This window comes from Sinohyriopsis cumingii, chromosome 1 (assembly GCF_028554795.1).
Source record: "Sinohyriopsis cumingii isolate HCF-2022 chromosome 1, ASM2855479v2, whole genome shotgun sequence".
Taxonomy (NCBI): Eukaryota; Metazoa; Mollusca; class Bivalvia; order Unionida; family Unionidae; genus Sinohyriopsis; species Sinohyriopsis cumingii.
In genome coordinates this window covers 79,632,645-79,660,606 of record NC_142961.1, presented here as the reverse complement: position 1 = coordinate 79,660,606, position 27,962 = coordinate 79,632,645, and the positions used below count along the sequence as shown (strand labels likewise).

The window sequence follows — 27,962 nt, the reverse complement described above, 5'->3', positions numbered from 1 at the left end:
AACAAACACCACAAGTCTTGAACACTATCTATCCAATCCCGTTTATGATTCTCTCTCGCTGGTTTAATAGACATTGACCTTATTCACCCCCGGCAATACGGATTAACTCTAGACAAAGACAATATATGTGACAACTATGTAAACTTCAGCACTACAACAGCAATTTGTGACAATTACATTGGCCTGGTTTATGGACTGTAGCATCTACCAGCAGTAGCAACAATCCTTTATTAAAAATTCCTTTTATGTTTGTTTTTTATCAGAACAATCATTACTAATCAAGCAGTTGTTGTAACTGTAATTGATTACATATAGGTCAGTGGCGTCTGTCTGTTCTCGCAATATGGTCATAGATAGGGATGCCAGCTCCTACAATAAGGCCAGGAAGCAGGCTAAGTGCAGGAATAATTAGTCTGGCTCCCTGCTTTTTATGCTCTCTGCATTGCTGACACCTATACGAATAGTGGAGAACACAGGGAGCATAAGAAGCAGGGAACCAGACTAGGAAATAATCTACATATACTTTAGTCTAGTTTACGACAGAAACTATAAAACACCATAAGCATAGCTAAAAAGATTAGGACATTGGTAGCCAGCCTATTTTGATTTTTTTTATAAAAATTTAGAATGGTATGAGTGGTCATTTTTACAGGGATAAAATAAAGGTCAGTGGAGTTTATCCATGTTTTTGCAATGCGGTCATTCATATCAGTGTCAAAATGCATATTTTGCCAAGACTTTGTGGTCACTGGTCGCATTCAGCAGGTGGTTGCTCATAACAGAGCATTTATATAATAAAATTGATCTGTGCATTATGATTGTGGTCAGAAATGACAGGTGGTCGCTCACAGCAGAGGTCGCTCATAGCAGTTTTTACTGTAATGTAAAGATTTAGGAACTAAGACTAGAGCTTAAAAATAAAAAATATCAAAATGAATTAATCATTTGCCTCACCTTTTTGTCTTCTATGTATTCTCCTTTAGTGGCCAGAAGTTTGTTATATAGCCTTGCCAGCATGTTCTCCCCACCATCACACAAATACTGGAAATAAAGATTGACATTTCTGCATCACAATTCATACAGCATTAGAGGAATTCATCCACACTACTGCAGATGGTATATGTCTGTACTATAGGTTTCATAGTTCTCTTACAATTTCAATCATGAGAAAAAGCCTTCTGAAACAGAGAACCAGCCTAGAAATCCAGAAGCACACATGAGCTCTTTAGCATCTGACAAGCAAGGTGGACAGGTTCTGCTGATAAATTTAAATTGACAGCAACTGTTATCCTAAATGTACAAGTAAGTTACCATCATGAAATTCAATTCACAATGATGTACAGTCAAACACATTTTCAAGACAGCTTCACTTTATAAGAACATGAAATTAAAAAGGGAAATTATGGAGTAAACCAAAATGTATGACAACTACATGTAATTTAGTTATTAAATCACTTTTAAGCTACAAGATCTCATCACAGCATTGTTACTCAAACTATAAGTTTAGGTTCAAATCACCCTATTGGTAAGACACCCTTGTTTGAGCTAGGCCTCATAAAATCAACACCAAATACCACCCATGGTCAACAAAAAGACATGCTGGAATGTTGACATACTATCTTCAGGCAATATGCTATCTATACAATTTATCTATACTTTTCTTTTGATTTTTGGTTCTTTCTTTATTGCTATCATGAAAAAAGAAGATTTTGGCATATAAAAAGAAAAATCACAGTAAAATAAAATTTAATTATTATTCAGCACTGACAATAGGAGCTTTTATTGAACATGCTTGTAAAATCCAATTTTGCAATCAACACTGAGGAGTACAGACACCAAAATTTGAAATGATTTTAGTGGGAACAGATTTTTCATAAAAGAACGTAAATTAAAAACTTGTATTTACCATACAATAGCAAGGGGACATTGTGATACCCCTATCTAGCATTCTGTCCATAATAACATTTAACCTAATGTCTTGAGATTCACCAAACTTTGTACACGTGTTGCAATTTTATGTGACCATCTGTGAGACAGGTATAATTTCTGGGGGTCCCTGGGAGGGAATAAGGGTCAAATACATGAAAATTTTAATTATCATGACACTTTTTTTTACCCAAACATTATACATGCATTTGCAGGAAATATAGCAGATTTTTGGTTACAATGAGCATGTCACATTCATGATGAAGGAAAGTCAGGTCCAGAAGCTGGGGGCAGGAGTATTTGCAATAAAAAACATAAGCATTTGCCAGTAGGTGTAGTATTTTATTTACACAGTGCAAAGTGGACAAAGTCTGTACATCACATGATTTTAGAGGTCACTGGATGATCAATGTAACTAATTTTGATTTCCAAAAAAAACAATCAAGAATAAATTTGGACTCAATCTTACAGGTGATAAATCATGAAATCAGCACATTAGAATAATGATAGACAATACTGAGATCATAAAAAATCTCAAGAGTATTTCAAACCTCTTTGATCTGGCTACAAGTGTGATCATCATCTGCTGCTATTAGTACCCTTCCATGCCCCATCTCTAGACTGTCACTTTTGTTCTCCTCCTCTATCTCTGATATAACATCTTGTAAAGCCCTCCACTTGGGACAAACTTCTAGAACTGGTTTAGGTGCTAGAGTAAAATGATCTTAATTAGACTATCTCTTCCTACTTTATCTTTCTTAATGCAAAAAGCAATTGTTAAATTAATACAGATGCAAAAATTATCAAAATCACTCCAGAGCGATAAATCATAAGCCCTAGAACTAATTCTAATGGTCAGCGCAAAAGATTAAAATGCAATAGGGATAATATAGGATTATTTGATTATTAAGATTTGTTGAAAACACAAAATTCTTGCTGGACCAATATTTCCTAAGGTGTCTGCAGTATAAGTTACTTTAAACTAATAGGCAAAATAATAAGAACAATGTGTGTGTATGTTTTTGTATACTTTTTAATGTAGCTTTAAAAAATTTCAGTGATATCGCTATGATAGCTGCTTATCATGTTTCAGCCTTCTGCCAACATTTTCATGTCATTAATTTTCCTAGCTTTGATATTCCAGCAAATTTGCAACTTAAAATGTTTGCAATCTGCTCAATAATGGGCAAGTATGTATGTGTAGTTATTAAGTGTGCCAAAAGTTGTATAAATCAAGGAGTCATGCAAATTTACCAAACTGTATGCTTCTAAAATGTGTGTGATTTTTGTAAAAAAAATAATAAAATTGTATTAGACAATAACCAAAAAATATCTTAATGGAAAGTATTGGTTGCAGATTAGCTGAGCACGTACCTGAACCTAAAGATTTGGCCTCTGTTTCTGTCTTTGATTTCTTACTTTTATCTTCCTCTCCATAGATCCTCTCTCTTGCATGCTGGGAAATATATAAAGCAGACTTATAAATGTATCATCATAAACTAAACATTAACTTCAACTGTGACAGGAGGACATAAAGTTCCTTCAGAAGAATCTGTCATCATCTAATCTTCTACTTCACTGTTATTACAAATGTTGTTGCTATCATTGTTATGATAATCCATTCAATATTTATTACTTAATTCAAACTAATTTTTCATGGTTTTTATAAAATAAAGAACATTTTCATTGGCACTAAATTTCATGGATTTGTCTCTGTTAAAATTTGGTCATTTATAGACATTTTATTTTGTAATTAACCTCTACAAATACCTAAAATAAATAGTACAAAACAAGCAAAATATCCTGACAACAACAGTGGTAGAATGAATGGTAGCATGAATTGTGAAAACAGTGTATGAGCACAGATCAAACACCTGTCAGGATTTATCTGTTATGCTATATTTTTCCTTCAGTGCTGAACTTCAAATGGAGTCAATACAGCTGATGTCATGCCAAGCATCAACCAAAACAGATTTATTTGAATTTGTACTCAAACCACTGTCCATAAAGTTGAATCGTCTGTATGTTATGTTGATCATATTATGTAGACAATGTCATCATTCCATGAGTTAACCAAACACATGACCAACTGCGCCTTGCCCAATGCTATCAGCAGACTGGCAACCTTTGATATGTTGTGGAGAAAATCAAATGTCTACGAGATCAGTCCAAATTACCTGTGGTTTTGATAAAGCTGGACTTGTGTAATATTGCAATTTTTGGATTATTTGTGGCAAACATCCATGTGTACCCAGAGACTTGATTGACACTATTTATTTTGAGGTTTTGTCAAAAGAATCAGCCTGTTGTGCTGATGCTAAGTCCAACCATATCAGACTGAAACCACTGGGATGAAAGATTTCTGAGGTAGAAGCTAGAAAAATTTCTTTATGTCCTCATCCCATGGCAATTATAATGTGAGTCAATGAACAGTTCTGAACAGTTGTGCTCAAATGCCATGCTTGTGGCTACTGCCCTAACCTCATGAGCCAAAATGTGCAAGAAATTAACTTCATCTTGGAATAGTTCTCTACATGCTAAGTGAATAACCCATCATATCCAGCATGATAGAAACTGAGCTGAAATATTGATCTTTCTTTTCTTCCAAGGCAGAAATAAATGAAATCTCCCTCTTTGCACCGGCTCAGTTCATTTTAGGTACCACTTCAAATCCCTTATGGAGTCCTGTCCCAGGAAGATAGACAAAGAAAAGCAATTCTTACATATTAACTCCCCTTCTATCTGTTAGGTGGCTACCATAATACCCAGTTTAAACCAGGTTTTACTTTCACTAGCCATGCCATAAAGATGTCTAGCGGACAATCCAATTAAATTCTATAACGTCTACAACTTAAATTTAATTATCAACATTTCTTTTTCAGTGGTACAGTAAGTCAAAATGTTGTTATATATTGTTGTTATATATAGTGCATGCAACATTTTTTGTGAATTCCAGGGAATTACTTTATAATATTGCAGTTATTTTACTGTTTGTATTGTCACATGTGATTGAAATTATAACATTTGATTTCACTATAGAAATTTTTGGGTGCTGTACTTATCAACTATTTGTAAGTTGTTTCAATAATTCTATTTACATTATTTCACATCCAAATGTTTCATTAATCTCAATAAGGATACTGAGATGATCTCTTGACCCCTGATGCAGATGCAGAAACAGCATCAAAAATTACTTTATCTGCGAATACAGTAGAATCATTGATTAGTCTCACTTATAATGTTGAGATACCCTCTCCAACCCCATGAAGATACAAAATAACACCAGAAACGTATATAGAGCACAAAGCACAGGCGATTCCAATCAAGTCTCAGAATCACATATGAACAGTGACTGAAAAGGCTTTGTTGTTGATATGTTGAAGAGAAGAAATGGCTTTTATATATTGTAATCTCACTGGGAATTAGGCTGGGACCCTGCCAATCAGGCATGATTACTTGCAATCAATTACTCAATCTATGCGTGACAATATTAAGCAAACAAGAAGGTGGTTATGAAGAGCAACGTTACTCTGTCCACAATTTTCATGAAGATCCAGAAACTATATTCAGACCAAAAGGGAGTACCCTGAATTGGTATACCATGTTCCTGAATAACACTGATAAACCATCTTTCAATTTCTGCTGGTAACCATGAAGCCTGGATGCTGGATCTATGATTAGCCAAAGCATGCCTTTGGCCTTTAACAGCAAATATGTCTGGAGTAAAATCCTGGTGTTGATTCTGCTGCAAGATGCCAGCTTTGTACAAATCTTATGGGACAGTTGTACTTATTCGCCCTACAAAAAACTTATGTCATCCAAGGCTATGTGAGATAGTGTCTTCTGTAACAAAGAAAACTAGAAATCCCCCATATGGGATGCTAGAAAGGAAGCATAATCATGGTATTATTGCTAACAGGATGTAGAGAAAGGAAACTGAGGTGTGCCTATTATGCATGCCTAAGAGGATCCATACTGTTTCTTTGGCCTCTTCAAGGAAAAATGGGCATGGCTCTGGGTCACTTGGCCCACCAGGTTTGCCTCCTAATTGGAAATTTTCAAATGGTTATATGATGATTGTCCAGACAGCAGGCATGGAGAAAAATGCATCTCTTTCACCAGGAAAAGATTAACAGAGGCAGCTATGGCATTAGGTAAGTGAGTGTTGAACTTTCCTGTCACTGTAAGAGCCAGATATGAGACTGACCCCTCAGCACAAGTGGCCAGTGGGATGTTTGATGAAAGAGTTTAAGATATGTTCAGATTGCTGAAAAAAACAGCCATGTAAACCAGGTCGAACATGGATCATATAGCTGTGACATATCAAAACAGTTGTTGCCTCTTGATGCTACTGACTAGACTGTGTACAGGTTGCTGTGTTGCCTCTTGGGGCTACTGACTAGACTGTGTACAGGTTGCTGTGTTGCCTCTTGGGACTACTGACTAGACTGTGTACAGCTTGCTGTGTTGCCTATTGGGGCTACTGACTAGATTGTGAAACAGATTGCTGTTTTGCCCCTTGGGGCTACTGACTAGGCTGTGTACAGATTGATGAAATATATCCATGGATACCAAGTTCAGCATCGATCCTATTGCAACAAAAACATTTCAAATCAGTAGCTGAATGTCAAGAAAGGACTACCAGTCCATAACAACTGATGCAGGTTCTGATATTCACTGGCCAGCAATGTCTCTGTAAATATGACCTCAGTATGAAAAACAAGCATATGCATCTTCTTGTTAAATTTATGTATGATAATTACATAAATGACCGTATAGTATGTAATACTAGACAGTTAGCAACAGAATGCATGTCCTATGTCAAGTACAAATTATTTAAATAAAGATACTACTGAAAGAAACATAAGAAATCTGCTGATCACATACTTACCAAGAAAAGTCTGTCTGCTGATTCTAAAAAGAGCCAGCCAGAATTCTTCCCAAATTCTTTCTCACTCATCCTAAAAGATTAGTGCAATGAATTATTATGTTACAAGTATTCTATTTTCATTTAATTAAAAAAAAAAATTAATGTCCTGGACAAAATCGTGGTGCAAGTGAAGAAGCCAGTGTGCAATATGCATGGGCAATGCTCCAAGACAAACAGTGCACATCATGCAGCCAAAAAGATAAAAAGTGAACTGGACCAAAGTCATAATGATATCAAACTTTCATCAAATCAGGTTCTGACCCATGAATCTCTTCAGAGTTACGGAGAAACAAAATTCTTCATGCAAGGAAAAGTCAAACAGGTGCCATAACTCAAATTACGACATAAAACATGACAGTCTAAATTAACCCTTCTAATCTTAACATAAAGCTTCATACCAAGTTTGGTTTTGATCCAATAACTCCCTCGAAAGTTTGTTAAGCAGAAAACGACACTCATGAAATGCAGTGGGACATGGCAAATAATATATAAACTTCCATAGAATACGGTAGGTACATACGTGCTTATAAATCAGGTCCAATGGCAGACAACACAGACCTTGCTCTGCTGTTGCATAAAGCGGCAGCAGATCAGGATTCATCCTGTATGTGCTAAACATTACTCCTAAAAAACTGCACAGAACCAGATCTGCCAGCACATTATGTCATGACAGAAATGGGTCTATGCAGTTGGACCTGACATTATTAATGAGTATATACGGTAATAAAAAAGGTCTAAAATGGACATTTAACCAAAATGTTAAACATCATAAAAGTTTTGGCTAGATTAGGTGACTTTCCTGTACCCATGTTTTGATTCATCACCAATGTTCTTACTTGTAAACTGTCAAAAACTTCAACATGAAACTTAAATTAAGTTAAATATAATAGACAATGACAATGACGCCAACACTGCTGGAAAAGTCATACCTGTGTCTCTCATACTAATCCAGGTGAGACATTAATCTTCATTGACAAACTGTGAATTCTTTGCGTATTTTGTGAATATCATTTTTCAAGATACTTTCACTTCGGGATTTGTCATGATATGCATAGCATGTATGATATTTATGTTTTTACGTTCATGGTTTGTGCAGCAATGATGTATATCAAAATCAATATGCCAAAAAAGAATTCACTGTGGTTTGGCTATACCTGCAATAACTTTTTTGAGTCAATACAGATGTCTAAGAATCTCCATTACCTAATGCATGGCTTCTGTTTGGATGTTAAACTTTAAAATAATTAAAGTATTTAATAAATATATTGTGATATGTCTTCCTTATAACTATGACAGAAAAGATTCTAGCTGTGATTTATTTTCTTGCTCACATAAACATAACATATTGCATTATTAATAGTCAAAAAATATGTTTTACCTGACAGAGTTAACCATATTGTAGAAAGTCACACAGTCGTACTGAGTAAGATGGCTGAAAAGAGATATCATACTAAGCTTAACCATCAACATGATATTAATAATAACAATGACAGTGCAGAGTATCTTCATTCAACCTCTCTCTCTCTCTGCCAATTAAAGAAAAAGTGCTTGTTTTCCCAATTGCTTCCATCATGAATTTGATAAATGGCATCATGGTATCTGGGAAAAATGTACACATGGCATTGTCATCCATATCATTATTGGTAATCATTATTTTTTTATAAAATAATTATTAAAGATTCTTTAGGAAAAAGGATACCATCTGATAAAACCAAACAAAATGTGTTTTAAAAAATTCCCCATTAAGCAAAATGACTGAAAATTGTTGTAAAGTCCGAACCTGTGAATAATTTTGCAAAAAGAAATCATGGGACAACATGGTGGCAGTTTTAACATTATGAGTGCTTTAATTAGTTCAATGCATACTTTTGATATTAAAATAGGAAAGAATAGTAAAGAACACAAGCAAGAGAAACTTTCAGTATCGATTATGATCTTCAGGTTGTTTGCATTTGTTGATGCAGCACTGTATACCACTACACAATCCCATCTGAAACCAACTATGAAATAAATGACAAAAAAGTACAAGAAACCATTTAACAAGTGTACCATGTTGCAATAAGACATCAAAAGCTGTGGATGCTGGTGAAAAGCAGCAATGTTGAATTTTCTTGTCTCAATGTTTGCCTTGGTAACACTTCATAAAACTTTACTGCATAAAACTTGTTGAAACTAACAACAAACCAAACTGTAAACAATGTGCAAATATCTTCTTGTTTAGAATGCACATGTGGTTATATTCATTCCATATACTGTTTAATATGCAGATGTGATTCATTCCATATACTGTTTAATATGTAGATGTGATTATATTTATTCCATATACTATTTAATATGCAGATGTGATTATATTCATTCCATATACTATTTAATATGCAGATGTGATTATATTCATTCCATATACTGTTTAATATGCATATGTGATTATATTCATTCCATATGCTGTTTAGAATGCTGATGTGATTATATCCATTCCATATACTATTTAATATGCAGATGTGATTATATCCATTCCATATGCTGTTTAGAATGCAGATGTGACTATATTCATTCCATATACTGTTTAATATGCAGATGTGATTATATTCATTCCATATATTATTTAATATGCAGATGTGGTTATATCCATTCCATATACTGTTTAGAATGCAGATGTGATTATATCCATTCCATATACTGTTTAATATACAGATGTGATTATATTCATTCCATATACTGTTTAGAATGCAGATGTGATTATATCCATTCCATATACTGTTTAATATGCAGATGTGATTATATTCATTCCATATGCTGTTTAGAATGCAGAAAGCAAAAATAAAATTATACACCAATGAAAATGAGTCTAGCATCACTTTAACTGAGATGGAGGATGTTATCACCAGTGTAACAGGAAAAAAGGAAAAACTGCACTGTTAAAAAGGTATCAATGTATGAAAAATGGCCAATTAATGGAAAGTATCAGCATGATCCACATCACAATATACCATGTATCATGTGTATCAGCATGATCCACATCACAATATACCATGTACTATGTGTATCAGCATGATCCACATCACAATATACCATGTACTATGTGTATCAGCATGATCCACATCACAACATACCATGTACCATGTGTATCAACATGATCCACATCACAATATACCATGTAGCATGTGTATCAGCATGATCCACATCACAATATACCATGTACCATGTGTATCAGCATGATCCACTTCACAATATACCATGTAGCATGTGTATCAGCATGATCCATATCACAATATACCATGTACCATGTGTATCAACATGATCCACATCACAATATACCATGTAGCATGTGTATCAGCATGATCCACTTCACAATATACCATGTACCATGTGTATCAGCATGATCCACATCACAATATACCATGTACCATGTGTACCAGCATGATCTACATCACAATATACCATGTACCATGTGTATCAGCATGATCCACATCACAATATACAGATATACTGGTAAAACTGTACACCCCTAATTCCAATAAGGCTGTTTCAATACTAATCAAAAATCTTTATATACAGGCCACCTCCATAAAACAAGCAAAATGCTCCCAGCAGTTTCTGATTAAGACAAGTTTGACTGATTTAAAGTAACTCACTCATAGCTTATGAAATTATTATAGTCTATTACAGTATTCTCATTTTTATACACTAAATTCAGAACTCTTATGTTTGACATATCAAACTGTTGAATGTCAAGTCTGATATCACTGTCATTTCTCTACTCACTGAAGGATCAGTCTGAGTGTCTTGAGGTCCGAAACAAGCTGTTTGGTTTTGGGGCCAAGCTGGTGCCATATGGGATCCAGCTGAAGTCGGATGGATTTCTCAAATGACTTCCCAATAGCATTTTCAACTGTAATTTCCTCAGTATCTATCTGAAATAATAAATTTTGGAAGGTTTATAATTGTCCTTTGCTTGTCTCTGAGATCCATTTATTCAGTCATGTTCTGCATGTTGTGTATGAAGAGACACATGGCATAACTAATGATGTGTATGAACAGACACATGGCATAACTGATGATGTGTATGAACAGACACAAGGTATAACTGATGATGTGTATGAACAGACACATGGCATAACTGATGATGTGCATTAACAGACACATGTCATAACTGATGATGTGTATGAACAGATGCTGGCATAACTGATGATGTGTATGAACAGACACATGGCATAACTGATTATGTGTATGAACAGACACATGGCATAACTGATGATGTGTATGAACAGACACATGGCATAACTGATGATGTGTATGAACAGACACATGGCATAACTGATTATGTGCATTAACAGACACATGTCATAACTGATGATGTGTATGAACAGATGCTGGCATAACTGATGCTGCATAAATCATTTAAGGCAGAAAATTAACTTATGGATACTACTGAGGATTTTTGTACATAAGCAAACAGTGAATTTTTATTTGGATTTGGTAAGGTAATGGGGTGGCAAGATGGGGGTACAGTGAGGAAGTAAAAATCAACCACTGAGACAACATGGAGATCAATATCTCCCATTCATTAAGTATTAGTATGTTGATACAATTGTGAGATGGACTTTATTATGGAAGCAGGATTACAAATGCAGATAAAACACCAAGTTGTGGAATGAAATGCCACCACAGTGGGTCATCTATGTCCTTATTTTCACTTGCAGATGAATAATAATCACAATCTACCAATATATCACCATACTAATGAAATGTAGAACAAGACAGAAAAAAGTATAATGACACCAAGAAACTTTACCGTAAAATCTATTTTTGTGAAGTATCGGTACTAATGTATAATTACATTCTCCAAAATTAATTATTCTAACTTATCAAGACACTTACAGCTGTGTTGCATCTCTTGAGTTCCTGTACACAGGCATTCAGAAGATCCAGCAGAGCCATCTGGCAGGCCAACATGGCTGGTGTCAGCTGCACCTGTATCTCTATCACATCCACCTGCACAATATAGAAGCAGATGCAAGTATTATTTTTTCTAAAGCTAAAAATTCATTTATGGTGGAGGGAATGTAATTTTCATGGTTTTTCAAAAAGCAACCTTTTTGTCTGAGTTTTAACATAGAGATATACTGTCTTCACAAATGGATTATTAATCATTGGGTTTCTAAATTTATGATTTGTAACAACCTTGAAACCCATGAAAATTGGTTCCCCACAAATTAAAAAAAATATCAAAGAAATTATTTCTTTACTACACCATGGTTAATATTGTGGATTACAAATCATATTAATCAATGAATAAATAAACTACATTCAATAACATATCTGAAATGTTTCACTCATAAATGGCAGAAGAGAAGGCAAAAAATTAAAATAGGGGCAAATGCAAATCTTTTAGTAAATAATGGGTTTTTTTTTCAGGAATATTTACCTAATAATACTAATGTTAGGAACATAAACCTCCCCCCTTCTTGAATCTTGCAATTCTAGAACATGAAAGTTTCATCTTTCATGTTATATAATATAAAGACAATTTGAAAAAAGCTCTTATTCATCACTTTCCTTTCACCTCACCCCACCCCTAAGTGGTGCTAGTTTAAGTGGAGTGATACAGTAACAAGGATGCTCACATCTGCAGGGTAGTGCGGCATAGTTTACTAGTAACACGATCAAGTAAATATTTTCAGTAGCACAACTCTCACAAAAGAATAAAGGATAAGTTTTCATTACTGAGCAAATTACCCAAAGCTGCTAACCTCAAAAGGCTCTGCTGGCCTTCCAGGTCACAGCCACTAGACAAAACAGACATGATATATGTCTCTGTGAAGCTAGATCTCAGAACAAATTCAAGAAGGTTAACCGCATGCCAGCTAAGAGCTTCCATTACATCCCAGATCAAAACACTGCTTTCTAACACAGGACTTGCCATTATTGCTTTAATCTCAAGAGCAGAAATTCTTCTGGGCATATCTGGTCCTGAGATAATTCAGAAAACTTCATATTACCCATTTCAGCCAGGAGGGTAGAGCTTGAGGAGTGCTTTTCAAATAATTGTTTAAGGAACATACCAGGTCTTGCTTAGGTGTGTCAATAGAGATCTTGGATGATAAGCTTCTGATTGCCAAAATATTGTAACTAATCATAGCTAAGAAACCTGGCTGCATCATTAATACTACAGAACCACTTTAGAGTTGAACTGGAGATAGTGAGTCCATTCAAAGGGCATGTCACTTGCTCACTGTATGCACTGAGGCTAGCGCTATCAGAAATCATGTCTTGTAAGATAATAGCTTCAAAAAGGCTCATGGACAATGCCATGGGTCCCACCAGATTCTGATTTTGTCTGTGTAATATTAAATCCCTGAGGTAGAAATTCGAGAAGGATGACTCTGTGTGCAAGCAAACAGCTTCTATCATGTCTCGGATTAAAACATTGCATTTGAATGGGAGTTTCACTGAGATTGCTAAAATTCTCATGAGGCAGTTTTGATCTTTTAAGACATATGAGTATGTCAAGCATATAACCAACTTAAGTCATGAAGACAGGGCTTGATAGGTGATACCCTGCTTCACGCCTTCACAGGGAGAAATAATATCTTGTCTCTGGATGCTTCTGGTAGTGCTTGAATGTGTACAGATTATGCATGACTGCTGTTCTCAATTTATCTGTAGATGTGAGGGAGTGTATGATAACTCCCTAATTGCTCACTAATGGTAACTGCTTCTAGGCCATCAAGCCTGGTTGTATCCTGAGGATCACTGAACCATCCAATCTGATCTGAAGATAATTCAGGTCATCTGAAAGAGCATTTAACTTGCTCACCCTGCAAGCCAAAGCTAAATCGATTAGAAAACAGGTTTTGTATAATAACAGCTTCAGCAAGGCCCTGGATAATGGCTCAAGCTTCCTTCCAGTTTTGAACCCAGGATGGATTCCATTTTGGAAACAGGATGAGGGATCTGATCTATTCAAATCAAAACTGTCTAATAGGTCTGATAGATCTTTATCATGACCAATATTTCCTCTGCCATGATGCCTGAATTTGACAGAGATAATGAAACAGTAGCCTTTGATGGTAACACTGGTCAACAGTGAAATCATTACTGACTTGAAAAGGCCCTAATCTGTAGTATTTTGGTGTGCCGAACACGAATATAACCGTGAAAAATTTGTATTGGCTCTCGTTTTGAAGATATTCATATACCTCATTTTCTATGTTTCACTGTGTAAATTTCTCCAGTAGGACTGCAGCAACATCCGGAATAATGATGTAACATTGCATAATACCATCATGCTCACATCATCCACAGTTGATTGCATCATTTTCTGATGCAATGCAATACTAATGCCATGCGGCTGCTGAAGTAAGTTGACGTCAGCAGTGTACTATACATGTGTAGGCCTATTATACTAATGCCAGGCGGCTGCTGAAACTGACGTAAGCAGTGTACTATATAAAGCCCAATCAGATAGGTTCAGCATTTAAAATATTTTAGACGTTGTGCGAGACAGTTCAAGCTACTGTTACATAAAACTTATTATTTTATCCATTTACGTACAATAAAGAACAGTAATGCCTCGAAAGTGTGTTAATACCGCGGACAATTTTTGCTATATTTGTGGGGAAGTGACATTTGCCAACCAGAAGAAAAGTATCAATTCTCAAGTGAAGAAGGCATATCATCTTTACTTCGGATGCAAGGTTGGTGACCAAGACAAGCCTTGGGCTCCGCATATATGCTGTGCTACATGTACAACACAGCTTTCACAGTGGTTGAATTGCAAAAGGTCATCAATGCCGTTTGCAGTCCCAATGGTGTGGAGAGAGCCAAGCAACCACCTAAATGACTGTTACTTCTGCTTGGTTCCTCCTCTTTCCGGCGGAATAACGAAGCGAAAGAAGTCGAGAATAGTCTACCCAAACATTCCGTCTGCATTGAGACCAGTTCCACATGGTGAGGGACTTCCTATTCCAGAACCTCCAGCAGAATATTCTCTTGATTCATCTGACGAAGACAAAGGTGAGTCGACCTGTTCTTCTCCTGGTCCATCAGCATGCAGTGATCCAGATTTTCACTGTGGTGCATCATCAACCCCACACAGAATAACACAGGAAGAACTAAATGACCTGATTCGTGATTTGGACTTATCAAAGAACAAGGCAGAATTGCTAGGATCAAGACTCCAACAATGGAATCTTCTAGAAGAAGATGTCACAATTACTGCATATCGAAAGCGCCACCAGCAATTGGAGCCTTTCTTCAGAAAGGAAAGTAATCTGATATTCTGTTCCGATATTGAGGGCCTCATGAATGCTTTAAAAATCACTCATGACCCACAAGAATGGAGACTATTTGTGGACTCTTCGAAACTGAGTCTCAAGGCTGTGCTTTTGCACAATGGAAACATTCTTCCATCTATTCCAGTAGCGTATGCTGTCCACATGAAAGAGACATACGATAACTTAAGGCAGCTACTGAATTCCATTGAGTATAACAAGTACAGCTGGCACCTCTGTGGTGATTTGAAGGTAGTTGCCCTTTTAATGGGACTGCAGCAAGGATATACAAAATACATGTGTTTCTTATGCGAGTGGGATAGCCGAGCAAGGGAAATGCACTAGATGAGGAAGGAATGGACTCACAGGCAGAATGTAGCCATTGGAGAGAAGAATATCCAACACCCAGCTCTGGTTGAGGCTCAGAAAATCTTGCTACCACCCCTTCACATCAAACTAGGTTTGATGAAGAACTTCGTGAAAGCCATTGACCGGACTTTGCCAGCATTCCGATACCTGCATGAAAAATTCCCTCGACTCAGCGAAGCAAAGATTAAAGAGGGAGTTTTTGTGGGTCCTCAGATTCGAGAGCTTTTCAAAGATGACCGGTTCAACAACTTGCTGGAAGGTGACGCGAAACAAGCATGGAATGCTTTTCGCCTAGTTTCTACAAACTTCCTCGGAAATGTTAGGGCAGAAAACTATAAGGAACTAGTAGAAGACATGTTGATGAAGTATAAGAAACTTGGCTGCAATATGTCTCTAAAGATTCACTTCCTTCATTCCCATTTGGATTTCTTTCCTAGCAACTGTGGTATTGTTAGTGATGAACACGGCGAACGTTTTCATCAAGATATCGCAACAATGGAACAAAGATACCAGGGAAAATGGTCCACTACAATGCTGGCTGACTACTGCTGGACACTCCTCAGAGATACTCCCGAACAGCTGTACAAGAGACAGGCGAAGAAATCTAAGATGTAGTCAATGACTTGATTTTTTATAGGTAGGCTATTACAGTTGACCTTTTACTATTGGAATGCATTTCGTTATGTAAACATTAATTTCTTGCAGATTACAAAAAAACTAGAGCCAATTTTGCAATTTGACTGTCATATTCGTGTTCAGCACATAAAAATTGATAAGAATTGACTAATTTTATTTCAGTAACATGACTTTTGTAAAAATTTGTTGTCCAGTGTAATTGGTGCCAAATTTTTCTCCTTGTAGATACAGAGAAAAGCATTGGCTAGTTGAGGAATCAAGGAACTCGAATGGACAGTGGTATTGACTCTAAACCAGTCCCTGAAAATATACCACTTTTCTGCATAAACCCTCTGAGTGGAGGACCTTCTTGCACTCAAGATTCTGTCAACAATCAAAGGTCTGAGTTCTTTCTCCTGCAAGGCTGTCCCAAGAAAGGCCAAGAATGAAGATGACCTGAGCAGGGGTTAAATTCCTATGACCTTGGTTATTTTAGAACATTCTGTAATGGCTGTAATCTTTCTGGATAGGTCTATCACTAGCTAGGGTGGATTATTAATCCAGGACTTGTCCCATCTCAGAGGGACTATCAGAGGTGGATTATTAATCCAGGACTTGTCCCATCTCAGAGGGACTATCAGAGGTGGATTATTAATCCAGGACTTGTCCCATCTGAGAGGGACTATCAGAATCATCTGACCTTGTATTTTCTTTACTAAGACTAAGACTAGTTTTAAACTCCATACCCAGGTGGACAAACACAGGGATGAGTAAAGGTCAGATTTTTCAAGTTCACTAGAAAACCAAGATGGTTCAAGGAGGATGGAAAATCATTTCTGTCCTTAAAGAGAATAGTAAATACAATGTTTTTGAAGATCATCCAGATAGGCTGCTGTTGCCATAAAGTATGCCAATCACAACAGGGTGAAGATGCAATCCATAATTTTGGTGAAAACCTGCAGGGGATGATATTTAGACCAAAAGAAAGGACTCAAAATTGATAAACTTTGTTGCAGTAAACAAAACTAAGAAACGTTCAGTACAAGGGATGAATAGGAACATGAAAGTAGGCATCTGTGAGATCAGACTGACTGCATACTCATTTATTTGGATAGAGAGTCAGATACACCTCACTGTCTCCATCTTGAACTTTGGTGGAAGAATGAATTCATTGAAATGATTGTGATTGGCCTCAACCTGCCTTTTTAATAAGAAACAGCCATGAACAGAACCCCAGAAATTGTTGCTCTTGGGAAATCTCAACTGCCCATTTGTCAATGAGCACTGTATCTCTTGCTGAAGAATATGTCCTTCTCCGAATATGATGGCACGTCGATTAGAAGTTGAGACGAAGTGGAGACTGGATAATTGAAAACCAAAAGCCCCTCTGAGATGACTTGGGTCACCCATCAATTTTGCAGCAAGAGGCTGACCCAATGTAATTGGAACTGCAGGAGTCTAGTGTCCACTGGTAGGTTGTCTACAGGCAGCAGGTGTGTTAAGTCAGCAGCAGGAAGTGGGAGGCTTGAGGATGGAAAAGCTTGATTGCTACCTAGACCGAAGGTTGTGATCTTAATGACCCTTGGGATGTAAAAGATCCTTTCAGCTGGGATGGAGCAGCCAGTTGGACAGGCAGTTAGTGACCTGCATGCAAACGAACATCTTCAATTTTGCCCACAAACAATAATGGTGAGTCAAATGGAGTTCTTCTTAAAATCATGGCAAGATGGAGTTTAAGCAATATGGTGCATCACAATGTATCAAGTCAATATTGACAGAGGTAGTTAATGCATAAGCCACTTTATGGTGAGCTGCTCTGTTAATGATCTGAGCAATTCGGGCCATTGACTGCCATGTGTGTTGGTTTGCCAATGTTTCAACCAGTAGGAAAAATGATAATAACAATGTTTTTAACCAGCTTCTATGTAGCAAGAAATTCGTTCTTATCCATCTTTATAAAACAGTGGAGAAAACAATCTTATTGAACAGCCGGAGCTCAGAGCGGTACGTGGTGGAATGTGTCTTGTACCAGCATGACAAGAACATGGCTGGTATCTGGCTATCCAAAAAGCATTCCTTGGGTTACATACAATCATAAATTTTCTTGAGTTTTGTTGACTGTTGAAGCAGAAAGAGACTCTTCCTCATCATCGATGTTGACTGCTTCTTTGACTTTATATTTATGTATAGGAGAGTCATGCATTCTAAAGCAATTGGTATATCTCTTCAATGGTAGCCTTAAAACTAAACTTTTGGGATTTTTTTTTCATTTTCTGTAACAAAAGAGCATTTATCATGTTTCTGAAGGATGTTGTACAAAGAAGTCACAGTCAACATTAAGGTCCTGAACAAGAAGAAAACATAGTATTTTTGTAAATGCCTATGATCTGAGATTTAGTCTCAAAGGTAGAGCACAACACTGGTGAATTGACTGCAGCCATGTAGTGTTTTTAATGGTGTTGCTATGTGACAATGCTAAGTGTTTATGTCACAGCATGGCATCCTAACTCAAATACATGCAACAGTTATGTAATATTGCTAAGTGTTTATGTCTCAATGTGGATTTTTAATTCTAATATAGCAATGGTTATGTGATGTTGCCATGTGAGGCTTGAGGATGAAAAAGCTTGATTTCATACCTCTTGATTTCATACCTCTTGATTTCATACCCTGCGAATGTGAGCATCCTTGCTAATGTATCACTATATGTAATACAGTAAACTTAAACAATTTGTTGTTGTTGTTGTAGGGTTTTAATGCCATTTTTCAGCACACGATAGGCTATACATGGTGGCCAGTATTAATGGTGGAGGAAGAACCCGGGAAAACCCCAGAAAGAACCACCAACCCACGAGAAGCTACTGGCACACTTTCTCGCATACCCACAAAACAATCTGACTCTTTTCTCACTTTGTACAGAACAAATATAACATATTTTTTTCCACTCTCCATTCCACTGGACAAGCATAAGTGTCAGTTTTTTTTGGCCTGAGATATGTTTGACAGCCAATTTTTACAATGTATTTTAACACATTTACAAATGTAGATTGGTACATCAAAATTTCCAGCATTAAGATCCCACATAAAAAACCAATGTCATTTCACAACTTAGCCTAAGATATGATGCCATGTACAACTACATTCTGGCTATATTTCAACAAAATTGTCCAATGTATATTAGCATAGGAATTACTGAACTGCATTTTGGCTATATTTCAACAAAATTTTCCAATGTATATTAGCATAGGAATTACTGAACTACATTTTGGCTATATTTCAACAAAATTTTCCAATGTATATTAGCATAGGAATTACTGAACTGCATTTTGGCTATATTTCAACAAAATTTTCCAATGTATATTAGCATAGGAATTACTGAACTGCATTTTGGCTACATTTCAACAAAATTTTCCAATATATATTAGCATAGGAATTACTGAACTGCATTTTGGCTTATTTCAACAAAATTTTCCAATGTATATTAGCATAGGAATTACTGAACTGCATTTTCAGATTTGCTGATGGATACCAGTACAGTGGTCCACCTCTTGAACGGCCCCCCTGACCAGCGGCCACCTGCCCCTTACGGCCAGAATCTGTTGGTACCGACGAGTTTGTGCTCAAAAGTACCCCTCGTGAAAGGCTACCTGGCTAACACGACCAGCGGCCAGCATATTAGTGCAATAATATAAAATTTACCCCTCACAAGCGGCCACATTTTATTTGAATATGTATCCAGAACCAGTATTTTATTCATAACGTGTGTTAAGTAATCCGATTTGTTTCCCGATGTCAGGTTTTCGTTACTGAAAGAAGTGTTGAGTAAAGTACATGTACCACTAAGGTTAATATATCATTTACGCCTCACAAGAAGCCAAATTTATTCCATAAAACCGAGAAAGACTCAAATTTTAATCCATACAAAAGGGTATGTACAAGTAATCAAATTAGCCTTACTGCTGTGTTATCATAAGATGTCCGGTTTAGTCACTCTGATAATTGTTAAGATTACAATTATTGAACAGTAGTAACAGCTGAGAAGTGGCAGTATTTATGTACAATACCCAAGTCAGCAGGAAAATGGTTTGATAGCCTTTATGGCTTCCCTTAGTAAGATGTTGAGCTTGTTCACTATGATAATTAGTGGCTATTACTACTGACAATAATTGTCAAAATTACGAATCCTAATGGCCGCGAGGTCAAATCTGCGTGATGTTAATGGTACATATTGAAGCCGTTTTGGCTTCTCTCACTTAGTGTAAATAAATGTATAAAAACAATAGGGTACCAGACTGCGACTAACGAATCAGGTGACCAGATCACTTCCTTAAAAAAAACCACGGCAATTTGTTTAGATGCATACAAAATTGTTTTATCAGTATTGTAGTTGGCAACTGCAAAAAGATCAACATGTCATCGAGAAAAAGAAAAATTCTCAGTTTAGAAGAGAAAGTGAAATTAATTCACCTGACTGAAAGGGGTGGGGGGGTCGAGGATCCTTACAGAAAACTGATGTCAGAAATACTCAGATGAACAATATCGTGAAAGATAATGAAACAATTCTGCAGAAGTAGGAAGGTGAAATGGACAGAGAAAGGAAGATTGTTTGAGCCAGGAGACATTTGTATCCTGATTTGAATGACAAGAAAAAGCAACAATTTTGTCAGTTGAATTGGGATATGACGACTTTACCGCAAGTAATGGATGGTTGCACAGATTTCAAGTGCGACACAATATTAAGTGTTCTGTCCTTAGTGGAGAATCAGCTGATGTTAATAATGAAGTTGTCGAAGATTGGAACAAAAGACTAAATGATATATGCAGGGGATATGACATATGCAGGGGATATGACAGCAAGGATAATTTTAATTGTGACGAGACTGGTTTGTGTTTTAGCCTGTTACCAACAAAGTGACAGATGATGTGATCTGGAACATAATTTTATAAGGACAGTTTTAAAACTTTATCAATGGTTATTGATAACATTCTTTTGAAAATGATGACACTGTTTTACATTTATTTCACAACATGCATGTGATTTTTTAATGAAAATATTAAATGTTTTAGAATTAAATGTACTTGTGACTTTTCATATGTATTTACTATTCGCATTTGTCATCCCCCTCTAGAAAGGCCACCCTCATTATAAGGCCACTTCCCTGCTGCATTAGGGGTGGCCATATAAGAGGGGGATTACTGTAGTGTATAATTACATCACAACATTTTTCATTTTTTTCAGCACTGCAGATACAGCCAAACTTGTGACAGAATAAAAGCTAATATACATCAACAGTAAATATCACATATTACCATATTGTGAAATTACAACAAATCTAATCATCCTCAACATCTGATATACACGAGTAAATAATGACAAATTTGATGAGAACATATTATTAAAATATTATAATGTATTTTTTTCTTAAATTTACAATTAAAAGTGAAAATAAATATGAATATCATGCATAATATTAAAGAAAAATATTTAAGAAATGGGGGATGATACTTTTAACACATTATACCCTTTAATATGCTGAGGAAATGGGAGCTAAGTGCCTTTTTCAAGGATAATCAGAAGCAGCTGACATGGGATGACCTGGGCTGGACCAGGCATGTATCGAACACATGATGAATGCCTTACCAAATTACCAACCATGGCTCAAAAAAGTTAAATACAGCCAAGCATGTTTTCCAACATCAACCCACTGTCATCAACTTCTGACCATTTGATTTTGTAAGGTTGTGAAAATCTACAATTGCTGTAGAGACCTTGTGTTGTTCCAGACAACTTGCCACATTGACATGAAACCTTGGCCACAGAAACAGTCTCCGAACAAAGAGATTCCGCATCACCCGTTCCACCTGACAGAACCCGCTGGTGAATGCATAAGCATTGTCAGAAAATGCCTTGATGAAGCCATTCTGAAAAATAACCAAGTATTATCTAATGATGATGACAGTATAATTGTGGCAAATATAATGCTGTTGTAGATAAATGACAAAATAAAACGAATTTTTAACATCGTAATATTGTTTTCATCATGCATTCAAACTACTGTGTTTCTGTTAATAGTTATAATATTTCATATGAAATAAACTGTGGTATATTCAGGAAAGATTGCCCTTTTTAAAATAAACAAAATCTCAAAATGTCAGTTTTACACTTAAAGTCATGGTTTCTAGCATCATGGTTTATATATATATATATATATATATATATATATATATATATATATATATATATATATATAAGCTTAACTAAATGTGTTCCTTTGTAAGACTGAGAATGAACCTAAGATTTTTCGAAGACCAATTGTTTTCTGTTTGAAGTTTACATAATTTCTGTAGTTCACTAAATATTTTCTCATTTGTTGAGTCAGTATGTTACTGAACCTCTCTAATAAATGTCTTAACGAGGTGTTGACATCAAACTTAAAGGTTCCCTTTCAGTTACATTAATAGTGCAGCTAGTAAATGTATGATTCAGGGTCATTACTTCCTATTTTTATCAACAAGCTCTTTAACGTTAATACGTTTTACAGTGTGTCGGCTATAATGTAATGGTCTATATTGAAGAGTCACTCCTCTTATATCATAACTTTCCTGCTGCAGAAGGGGTGGCTTTACAAACAGGTGATCATGTAGTATTATACTCCTTTAGTTGAAAATGTAACAACAAAATATAATCTTCACATAAGCAATTTAGTACCATATATACACACTTAGAAGTCAAATCCAACTGCAAACAACATAAACTCTGATCTGCCATTGCACTATGCAAAAGCATATCAGGGTCAATGTTGCATTGACTACTGATTACTCCTAACAAACTGCAGAGACTGCACCTTATGCAATAACTGATCTGGGTCCATGCCTTCTGCAATTGGACCCAACTTCTAAGAAAGTATAAATATTATTATGTGAGAAGTTAAACTCCAGAAGTGAGAATATGAGATGATTCAATATTATGTAATTTTTCCTCACACAGAGATATCAGAGAAAATGCAAGCCAATTTTATAATAGCTCTGTTATTACTGTTAGCAAACCTTGACTATAAAATATTTGATTCAAAAACTAAAATCCAGTTTATGATTCTCACGAAACTTCATATGGGATTGAGTTTGCAGATAAATTACCAGTCATATACTAAGCATGCAAATAAATTAAGTACTGCATAAAAATTACCAGCCATACACTAGGCATTGCAGATACATTACCAGCCATATACTAAATAATAATTATTGCTGATAAATTACCATCCATACAATAAATACTAAGTATTAAGATAAATTGCCAGTCATACACTAAGCATTGCTGATAAATCACCAAAATACACTAAGCAATGCAAATAAATTACCAGTCATACACTATGTGTTGCAGATAAATCATCAGAGAAATATATAAAGATAATTTCATACTTATGAAATTGTAAAATATATTGATGAGTGATTCCTTGATAAAAGCATGTGATTCCTTTGTAAGTGCATGTGATTCATTTCTAAGTGTGTGTGCGATTCCTTTGTGTGTGATTTAGATTTCTAACGTAGCTTTAACATTTTCCAGTCATATTGTTACAATGTCTGCAATGTGGCATTTTTAAAGTGATGTCTAGCACTGGGGCATCATGCCGCAGACATGTAGCATGATGTCCCACCCAGTCACATTATCCTGACACAAGTCCTAACACTAACATCTTAATGCTGAGTGTCTAGTGAGGCAACTGTTAGTACCATTTTTAGAAGTCTTTGGTATGACTCAGCTGGGATTTGAACTCATGACCTCCCTGTTATGTATATTTGATTTAATTTATATTTAATTTAATTTAATTGTTTGTAAGTTTTAAAATCTTTTTAATTTTAATTTCATTATACGTCAAAATAATGTAGTTTTGTTTACTAGGAACTTGATACTTTTCCAGAAAATAGTTTGACCTTGACTGTTCATTTGTAAACACCTAAAGCTGACCTAGTTCTTATTCTTAGAGTAAAATTATTGGTTCTTGTAAAGGTCATACTGGGACTATGTGCTTTTATACGTAAATACTTCTCGAAGGTTCTGGAAAGTTGACCCTCATCCAGGAATATGTTTTGGGTTTCGAGTTACTGTATAATCATTATTGATTAAGATATCTCTCAGTTGGAATTCTAAAACACTGGGACATAAAGGTGTTTTTTTTGCTGTGTCATTTTGGGAATTACATTTTAATTTTCATTCAGATTATCTGGATTCTAAAGGATAGTTCCTTTTCCTGGAGAAATTTGAGTCCTCATACAGAATTCTTGAACAAAAACATTTCATTAATTTTTTTGGGAAATTCAAACACCGGATTACTGTTTGTGAATAACACAGAACTATAGACATTCCAACACCACAAAGGATACAGTATACATCATCGCCTTCCATCTTGGATTCTTTGTCAGGAATCAAACTTGGATTCACTAGAACATTTCATTATTAGGACTTCTAAAATTTAATTCATGGATTATTCTTGGATTATTTTTGGATCTGAATCTTAAAACCACAAGTTCTTATTTTTTCCATTTTTACAGTATTTTTCCAGGGAAATAAATTATTTGTTATATTTTTTTTATAAAACTTGTTGTTTTCACTCTTTCTTTTGTTACTGTTTATTCGAGCCTAAACATGTAACATAAGATCCCGCATCTGGGGCGGATGCCCTAACCATTAGGCCACTGGAGCAGTCTGATTCCTTTGTAGTCCATGATTCCTTTGTAAGTGTGTGATTATTCTGTTAGTGTGTGTGATTCCTTCATAAGTGTGTGTGATTCCTTTGTAAGTGTGTGTGATTCCCTCATCTGTTTGTGCATATTTATCTGATATGTCAGGTTATATAATGTTTGAAAAACTAATTGTTTTCTAGTAAAAAATGTTTCTTCATGAATTCATTACCAAATCATATTACCCTAGAAGAATTACTACTGTACTGCCTCACAAATTCAGACCTCCCAGGTTAAATCTTTTAGCTCAAAAGCTAAAAGCTGTATGCCCACCTTTGGTGGCAGTCAGGCAGAGTGATCTCCCCTTGGTATTGGGATTGGTACCAAATCCCATGAATATCTCAGTTAATACTGGAGCAAAATGCATGCTCTCTACATGAATATAACTGCAGGGAGACTGGGATGGTGTATGTGAATTATGTTTGAGTAAGTATTCACAAAGAAACACTTTTTACAATAAAAAATTAGTTTCTTCTTTGAATACATTACCCAATCATATAATCTTAGCAGAATAGGTATGAGGCAGAATGAGATAATCCTGTTACAATGGAGATGACATCTCCAGTCCCCTACGGTATGTGAGACAGCTTCTAGATAAACTGACTGGATAAGACTCCATCTGTCATGGAGCACCTTTAAAAAAAAATATGTTTCCTCCTGCAAATCTAGCAGAAGTTGTGAAGCCATGTCGTATGAAGCTGTCAAGCAACATGAAAATGTGACCTGTTGCACAATGGCTATAGGTCCCACCAGAATAAGTGGTGCCTACAGGGATGAAAGATTGAATGGAGAAGACCTTGTCAGGGATTGGCTTCAAAATGGGAAAATGTTCCCTCCTAAAAGTCCAGTAGAAGCCGTGAAGCCATATCTATTGAAATTGTCAAACAACCTGGAAAGGTAACCTACTGCACCACAGCTATAGGTCCTACCAGATCAAACTGAGCCCTTTGGGATGAAAGATCTTTTAGACAAAAACTGGAGAATGTGGACTCCAAACTCCATCCCACAGCTTCGACAATGTCAGTCAGAGAACTTATGGCAACTGTTCTAACCTTGTGAGCCAGAATGCATAACAAATTTATTAGAGCTGGGGTTATTTTTCAATATGCAGAGCGAATAACCAACTTAATCAAGGATGAAAGGTCTGTGCTGATATATCTTCCTTCGTGTTTGAGAGGCAAAAATAAGCATGATCTCCCTTAATGCAATGGCTCTGTCATTTTAAAATACTACTTCAAAGCTCATACTGGATCTTGTAGGTGGTCTTGAGCTGAAGTGTCCAGGGTAGACAGTGATTTCATTACAAAAGCCTGGTTAACTATGGACAGAAGCCTGTTCTTGACAATAAAAGAGGGTGCTGTCCTAAATGAAACTGACCAGTCATATTGGAACTGTATGTTATTCGAGTCCACTGACAAGACATGTACTTCAGTGATTCTGCCTGCCATCACTAATACAAATGAGGAAGAAGATTGTGTATAAAAGGTGAGACAGTGATGCCCTTGCAAGTGGGGGGCTTCATGAGCAATATTGATCCATCATTCTGGGACTGTAAATAGATGTGTCCACCAAGAAATGTATTGCCGATTTTGCCGGTTGACTGACAAAGTAGTGAGGAGGCAGGACTTGTATGATAGGTGAACTAATTAAGTTCTTGACAGCAGTTCAAATGTCTTGTCCAGCCAAATTAATCCCAATGAAAATTCCACTTAGGCAAGGGTCCAGTGTCTTTGGCCAGTGAAATTCATAAAACAGGTCTTTGATTCATGCGATATCCTCTCTTCCATGATACCACAGTATGCTACTGATCATGGAATGGTAAGTTTAACTGTGATGGATTCTAACTGTTTCTCATCTAACAGCCTAGAAAGTTAGCTATTGTGGTATGGATGACTCCACTGGAATACAGTCCCCTGGTGTGAACCAATGAGATTATATTCCATTGCCCTTTTGGAATGACCTAGTTGCTCCTGTGTTCCCTATTTTAGCAGACTAATCAGGCAGGAGAGACACTCTTCTGGTTCCTGTAACACATTCAGAATCTGACAATTCCAATTTACTGGAAGCAGCAATTAGCCAGGACTTTGGGCCAAAGATTGGTGTGACAAAGGCAGGGACTGTTGGTACTCCACCTTGTCACTAATGTCCATCATAATTCAATCCCATCGAGCATGTTTGTATGAACCTGATGGATGAAAAAACCACTCCATTAGTACAAGTTCCTGCTTGCAGATAAATGAGTTTCCCAATACATGAGCCAGTCTAGGATATGTTGAGCTGGAACCTGGAATGCCATTGAGGACAATACTTCTAGAAATTTTTTAAAATCCCAAACAAGAACACAAAGGTCCTAGTACTTGTTCCAATTTGCTGTTTTAGATCAGTCACCACAGTGAAGTTATCAAGTAGAATGGGAACTTTATTCCCATGTAGGACCACCAGCCAACAATCACAGGTTTTAAAAAGTCCATTTTGATCATGTTGACATATAAATAATGATCCAGAGATGGCCTTACTTCTATTGAGTCCAGAAAGGTAGGCAACTTGCTACCCTCAGCATCCATGTGTGCATCCATACTGATCATGATTACCAGATGTGTTTGCAGAGGTACTGCTGATGCGAGTCCAAAGTGCCTTCATGATGCAACCTTGAAGGGTTGCCAGTTGAGAGAGATGGTCTAATTGTCAAAGTTCAGTCTCCATTGGAACCACATAACCATTGTTATAAGAGCCCAATAAAGTGACCAAGGAATATGACATCTGATACCATATTGAGCAAAACTCAGCTGGCAAATGAATACTCCAGTTGATGGATTGCTCCAAACAGGCATAAAACTCACCATCTGATGAATTCAAATCTCATTCCCCGGAGAACACATTATAAGAGTCCAGACCTAATCAAACAAACCTTGAAAGGGAACAAGGTCAAAGGTGTTCTTGTTGTCAAGAGATTGAGAATGAAAGGAGAGTAAAATGAAAAATCACATCCTGCTCCAAAATATAACTAGCTTGTTGTCTGCAGCCAGTTGAAGGTGAATCACAGAACTTGTAGAAGCCATTTGAGTGGGAGCATAAAATCATGTCTCTTGCAAGTCCACACTGGTTGAGCA

At 36.3% G+C, this 27,962-nt stretch overlaps 1 protein-coding gene across 3 annotated transcripts in view; it reads right to left on the bottom strand.

Moving 5' to 3' along the window:
- The window catches only part of LOC149807197 (DNA repair endonuclease XPF-like), a 93,158-nt gene that overhangs the window by 44,928 nt on the left and 20,268 nt on the right, over nucleotides 1-27,962 (bottom strand). For all 3 annotated transcript variants that reach the window (XM_089963448.1, XM_089963440.1, XM_089963456.1), the window contains exons 7-14: nucleotides 21,883-22,035; nucleotides 11,735-11,848; nucleotides 10,619-10,767; nucleotides 8,235-8,288; nucleotides 6,818-6,887; nucleotides 3,301-3,382; nucleotides 2,478-2,635; nucleotides 955-1,041 (exon numbers count right to left, since the gene is read on the bottom strand). In XM_089963448.1, the coding sequence (XP_089819574.1) occupies nucleotides 955-1,041; nucleotides 2,478-2,635; nucleotides 3,301-3,382; nucleotides 6,818-6,887; nucleotides 8,235-8,288; nucleotides 10,619-10,767; nucleotides 11,735-11,848; nucleotides 21,883-22,035 (867 nt within the window). The remainder of the gene's footprint in view (nucleotides 1-954; nucleotides 1,042-2,477; nucleotides 2,636-3,300; nucleotides 3,383-6,817; nucleotides 6,888-8,234; nucleotides 8,289-10,618; nucleotides 10,768-11,734; nucleotides 11,849-21,882; nucleotides 22,036-27,962) is intronic.